This window comes from Psittacula echo (genome assembly GCF_963264785.1).
Source record: "Psittacula echo genome assembly, chromosome: 2".
In the NCBI taxonomy this organism is placed as follows: domain Eukaryota; kingdom Metazoa; phylum Chordata; class Aves; order Psittaciformes; family Psittacidae; genus Psittacula; species Psittacula echo.
This window is the reverse complement of record NC_137737.1, coordinates 55,637,139-55,643,138: the sequence shown is the minus strand read 5'-3', so window position 1 is coordinate 55,643,138 and position 6,000 is coordinate 55,637,139. Positions and strand designations below refer to the sequence as shown.

Sequence of the window (6,000 nt, the reverse complement as noted above, 5' to 3'; positions counted from 1 at the left end):
AACAAAATCAAGGAAAAACAAAACAACCACCAAAAAACCCCAACTTTACATGGCAGAATATTACATTCTCTTTTCCTGTTTCATTCTGTACATCAGAACACTGCACGGGTTTTAACAAATAAAAAGGCACAGGCACCTGAGGAGTGAGTTGCACACACACACACGCACACATATGTGCACACACACACACACGAGCCACATTCATCCACAGGAGGATTCCGGTGCTTTGAGGAGGTTTTGGGACAGCCCCAGCTCAAGGCAGCAGAGAGCTTCCTTTTGCTCTCCAAGTTTTGGCAAGAAGGAAAGCACCCACCTGCCATCGAAGGCTGAGAAAATCAAACCCAAAGAGACTCAATGAAAGAGGAGAAAGCAGCTTAAAAACGTTTTTTTTTTTGTTGTTGTTGGGGTTTTTTTTTTAGCTTTGGTGAAAACACATCTCATTACCCTTTTCTGGCAAAACCCTCCCCAGCCAACACTGATTGTTTTCTTTTTGTCCATCCATCCCATGTTACCAAACAGATTGATGATGGATTTGGTCCTATTCACAGAATAAAATTCTTCACTCCCACCCAGAGGAAGGAGGCGACTTTAAACCCCCCCCCTTCCCAAAGAGAGCTGCCCATCACTGCTGTGTCAGACTGGCTTCACCAGAGCCCAGCCTGGGCAAGAACTGGCCTCCGCAGCTTTGCAGGGAAGTTTCTAGGGAATCCTTTGAGCTATTTCACTTCATTTTCCCTGACCATACCAGTGTTTTATTTTTAAACTGGAATAGCTTTAACTTTTGCTTTTTTTCCGAGCTGTGGACAAGGAAGGGCTCCCACCGCCACACCCGCTGTCCAAAGTCTTGATCTCTTCTTCCACGTGGAAGAATCCAATGACATGTCAAATCACACCGATCTCCCAACTTCCTCTTCAGTCCAAGCAACACTTTTCATTTCCAATTAGAAACAATACGCTTTCACACACTGGCATGAAGACAGCAACCTCCTGGTAACTGCGTATTTAACCCTTTGCTGGGCCAGGTGGGCACAGCTATTGCAGCAGGAAAAGGGAAGGTGCAATTAATTTGTCCGAAATAACCAAGCTCTGATGAATTCATTAGCTTCCAAGGACTCTGTGCATGCTCCCTGCCTAGTTTCCCAGCAGGGTACTCCTCGTCAGAGGCTGTAGCTCACAACTGGCCTATTTTCTCCTACAACTTCAAATATACTGAGGGAAGAAATCTGTTTCCAGCTGCCCTCAACTCACATAACTCTCTTCTGCTGGTTTGCAGCTTCATGGCCCTGCAGCTGCTGCCGTGGCCACCACCACGGAGATGATACCCCCCTTCCCTGCTCCCAGGGCTGGTCCTACAAGGCCTGGAGAAGGCACCCAGCCCTTGGCAGTCCAGATCAACAGGCTCCATTTCTCTCTGCTTAGGTTATTTGGAGACCCACTGGGCTTCTCCTGCAGCTCTGCTTCCACAATGTATTGGCAGCCCTCCACCCTCAGTGTAGCAGCATAGGTACAGGCTAGCAGGGCTAGGGCTGTGAGCAGAGAGCACCCTCACCAAGACATCCTCCAGCTCCCACGGGAAGCCTGATGGTTCCTAACAAGCACTCTCTGATGCTGAGCTGCAGGCATTAACAGCATTTAAACACCCCTCCACACAGCCCATGGCAGAGGTCCTGGGCATCCGTCCATGGGTGTACCCCACAGAGACCTCCTGCACCCCAAGAGGACCCCTTCTTCCAAGAGTCACACACACATGCATGCACACACATACACAAAGGCAAAGTCAACATGGCTGCTGCATCATCGCACCCGACCCTGTGCTTTGCGCCAAGTCGAGCATCACTCCTTGATTGTAACCGCTTAAGGCACAGAACAGTATTAAATGCCGCCCTGCCTGGAGACATGGGCTGGTCCCACGACCTCCAGGAGGGTTCGGTCCCCTTGTGAACGGGGACACGCAGGTCCCCCCGACTCTGTGGTCTGAGGATCATCTCCTTCGGCTTGGCTGAAGCCCCTGTCTGTTCTGCAAAAGGTGGTGATCGCCACTGAGCATCTTATTCGTCTGCTGTCCCGGGGATGCTGCCAGCATCGCTGTTGTGCTGTGGCGGGGGACGGATCCCATTTGCTGCACTTTCCCCAAGAGATAAGTAACATGGTGAAGGGGGATGACCCCCTTATCACTGGCAGCAAGGAGGTTACTTGGTCCGAGGCCAGCACTCGCACAGTCTGGGAAATCCCTCACTCTGAATTCCTGGTGCCAATAATCCTGAGAGCAGCTTGGAAATCCAACAACACAGTGCGTGCCGAGCCAGCAACGAGCAAGAAGGGACCTATGGGGGCCACCGCCAGGACAGCCCAGGGTGGAGGTCTGAACCGCAGAGCACAGAGAGTCTAGCGGCCACCCCGTTCCCACCAGCGTTTCCCCATCCCCGCTGCCGGGGGCTCAGAGCCCACAGTTGACGAAGGGGTGTCTCAGCAGGTCCTCAGCTGTTGGCCTCCGCTTCTCCTCCACGAAGATCTGCTCGAGGAAGTTGCGGCAGGAGTTGGAGACACTATCGGGGAGCTGGGGTTTGGTCGGCTGGGTGGCGATCTTAAAAATAGCCGCCATGGCCTCAAACTCTGCCCACGGCGGCTTCTCTGTTAACATCTCCACCACAGTGCAGGCCACGCTCCTGCAACAACGCAAAGACACAGGGGTGAGACGGAAGGTATCGCATTGGGGTGGTGGCTGTGTATCTCAAGTCTAATCAGCTCTAAGACTGCACCTGACTGGGATGGACTGCGGGGAGCAAAGCCACATGAGTGATGGGCGCACATCTCTGGAACACATGGCCCCCTGAAACTCACTGTTCACTCAAGTCCTTGGCACTGGGTTCTCCCTCCCACTAGCAGGAGTGAACTTGCAAGCCTTGTTCTAAAGCTGGTGGCTTTTCTGCCTACGTTAACTGGCAGATACTAAACTTGATAAGAGCATGTGAGAGACATCATTGGAGCATCCCCTGAAGGGAAAACCAGGCATGAGTCTAGACACCATTGTTGTTTCAGCAATAGCATGTATGAATGAATGCATGAATAGCCAGAATTAAACGTTTGCCTACATCCAACTTCACCTCCAAAGTGCACCTGAAAAGGAGCACAGATGAGCAGCAAGTGCCTGAGAGGTTTCCGTGTGCTTGCTAAGGAGTCATCAGAGCAGGGACACTCTCTGCCACCTCTGTTCATGGTTGCTCCTAAGAAACTGAGCCACTTTCCCTTCTATCAGCCAGAGAGGTGGTACAGGGTACATGGCTGCCTGACTAGTTTTTGTTGACCCTACTTGCTTGAGCATGCAACGGAAAGTGTGTTGCAAAGACAGGGCTTCCTCCTCATTTACTGGGAGGATTAGTAGTGTTATCGCAACTCTTTCAGGCTCCAGCTGACATCCTCCACACATCCAAACATTCACAAGCAGCCAGTGAATTTGGTTTTCTTTGTGCCTGAGCCACATGAAAACACCCAGCAGCAGATTCTGAGAGGCTGCACAAGATCCCCTGAGCCTAGGTTTTAACTAACCTAAAATCAGGGCTACCAAAACTCAACAGCTCTTTCAGCAAAATTTGTTATCAAACCTGCTTTCCAGAATTAAAGAGCTGCTATGGGGTCGAGCTGCACATGACCCTCACATATAATAAGAGCTTCCAAAAGCAAGCTGTGATTCTAAGTGCTCCTGATTCGGGACCTTCAGCTACAACATGCACCCTATGGATATCTGCATAGTTGATCCTAACATTCAGCTCCTTATTTCCACCCTTCACACTGCTCCATCTTCCAATCACTAGCTATGCTTGTTGCTCCTATTAGAACTTCCCAAATGGATTGTTAGACTTAAATGACAGTGGTGGGGTTCCTATTGTATTCCTTACCACACATCAGCTTTCCTTCCGTAGCCCTCTCCACTGATAACCTCTGGGCTCATCCAGTATGGTGTTCCCATGACAGATTTAATCCCAGTCCCAGACATGCAGATGGTTTGAATACGTTTGCTGGCCCCAAAATCTCCAAGTTTCACATTTCCAGCAGAATCTCTCAAAATATTGGCACCTGAGGTGAAAAGCAAAAACAAATACCCCAAGAGATGAAGCAGCAACCTGAACTGAAATGGCTACAGCAAGGAGAGCAACAAGGGCACTGCCAAAGAGCCCATCATGAAGGACCCCAAAGGGCCTTGGTGGGGCTGGACCTGTCATAATACAAAATCCCTCTCTCCTAAGGCAGCTGCTCTCTGAGAGGGCTGACTCTCACCAGCATCTCCTCACTCACCAGGTTTCCAAAAGGGAGCAGTGAAGGAGAGATGACAGATCATCTTCCCCATGTTCAAGCTGGTGAAGGTCAGAAGCAAAAATGCTTTACCAGATCCCATCACTACGTTCTGCATAAGAATTTATACTGGGACAGGGGGAGGTTGGGTTGAACAAATCCTCTCTGTTATCTACTCACCTTTAATGTCCCTGTGGACAATCATATTGCTGTGTAAGTAGAAAACGCCCTGCAGGATCTGCCTGGTGTACTTCCGCGTGACATTCTCGGTCAGAGCACCGTAAGCTTTTAGCTGGTCCTTTATTGAGCCCTGTTACATGGAAACAACACGGACCAACCGTAAGGACCATCAGAACCACTGCACATTTTCAACAACTGTATCTTCCGACTCAAAAAAAAAAAAAAAAAATCCCGCTCTGCTGTGGAAACAGCTGATAAAAATCCACAAAGTGCTGAATGGAACCAAGTCTTGTCCTCAATGTCCCAGACCCCACTGGAGAAAAAGGTTCGCTGTCTGGTGTGTATCGGTGCTGCCTTCTGCCAACAATACAGATCTTTTTCCCCCTCTAGTGGCTGGATATCACCAATAGCTTACGGAGAAGGACTGAACTGATAAGGAGTTATCACTCAAGTGAGAGGATCAGCTCCACTAGTCAGTCTTCTCTGAAGCCTCCCCCCACAATTTCTTACTGCAAGGAGTACCCACTGCCATGAAGCAGACATGATCAGCCCCACAGGGGACTCCTTCAACAGTAAGACCCAGGGTAAACAATTTGCAAGGACTTGAATCTCTGACCCAAGCATGCAGGCTTCTACTGAAGTTTGATTTTATTGATCAAAGAGGAAAGGAAGCAGGGGTGCAGACATCTGCCATCTGCAAGAGGTTCAACCCCTTCAGTTTTAGCTATATATTCTGTCCACTTGGAAATGGATGCCCTTCACTATGCCAGAGCTGGGTTTTAGCAGGGATGAACCAGAAGCAGATTTGGGGTTTAATCAGAGAGCACACACACAGCTCTACCTCTAGTATTCAGGTTAGCTGGAAAGCAGGAGGGAAAACTTATCCTGTTTCTGCCTATCCTGCAGCTTTGGGGTTGATCCAAGACTGCCATAGTCCTTCTGTTCAGGGAACAGTGGGCTGCTCCGCTCCAAGGCAATCACTCAAACTGTATCAGCTTTTCCATATCCACCCTCCTCTGCTGTTGTTCTGCCCAGCTACTGTTTTGGCCTTCTTTTGAGGCTGGTAGTGATCCTGTGAATGGGCCTCTGCTTTCCCCTTTGCAATGCAGCTGATTAATCCAAGATGCTCTGAAATTACCCCTCATACAATTTGTATGCAAGGTATGTTCCTGCACCCACAACCAACCAACCTTTCTTATCCTATCCTCCCTCACCCTGATGGGGGATATCAAATGAGAAAGGGAAATGGGGTCTTCAAGGCCTGTGGTTAAACAGATCATTGTTTTCCAAGCATAAATTCAGAAGTAGCTTCTGGACAGGGCAGAAGTCAGCTGTTTAACAGGGGCAGACGTAAGAATGCCAGGTTAATCGTGCACCCAGCCTTGGCCCTGTGAAGATGTTTTTTCCAAGCTGGCTGTGTTAAACCAGAACTTGGCCAGACCCAGCACTGCAGAGCTGCTGTACTGCAACGTTTGGGAACTCGTTCACTTCCACTGGCCTTGGAAACCAAAGCCCAGAGTGCTTTTGTGA

At 49.5% G+C, this 6,000-nt stretch overlaps 1 protein-coding gene across 1 annotated transcript in view; it reads right to left on the bottom strand.

Annotated features, from left to right (window-relative positions):
- Positions 1-2,389: 2,389 nt before the first annotated feature.
- Positions 2,390-6,000, bottom strand: part of LOC308216932 (mitogen-activated protein kinase kinase kinase 3-like) — a gene marked incomplete at its 5' end in the record, with an annotated part of 78,374 nt that continues 74,763 nt past the window's right edge. The window contains 3 exons of the mRNA XM_080609634.1: positions 2,390-2,666; positions 3,897-4,074; positions 4,471-4,600. Coding sequence (XP_080465760.1) covers positions 2,438-2,666; positions 3,897-4,074; positions 4,471-4,600 — 537 coding nt within the window. The 3' untranslated portion in view covers positions 2,390-2,437. The remainder of the gene's footprint in view (positions 2,667-3,896; positions 4,075-4,470; positions 4,601-6,000) is intronic.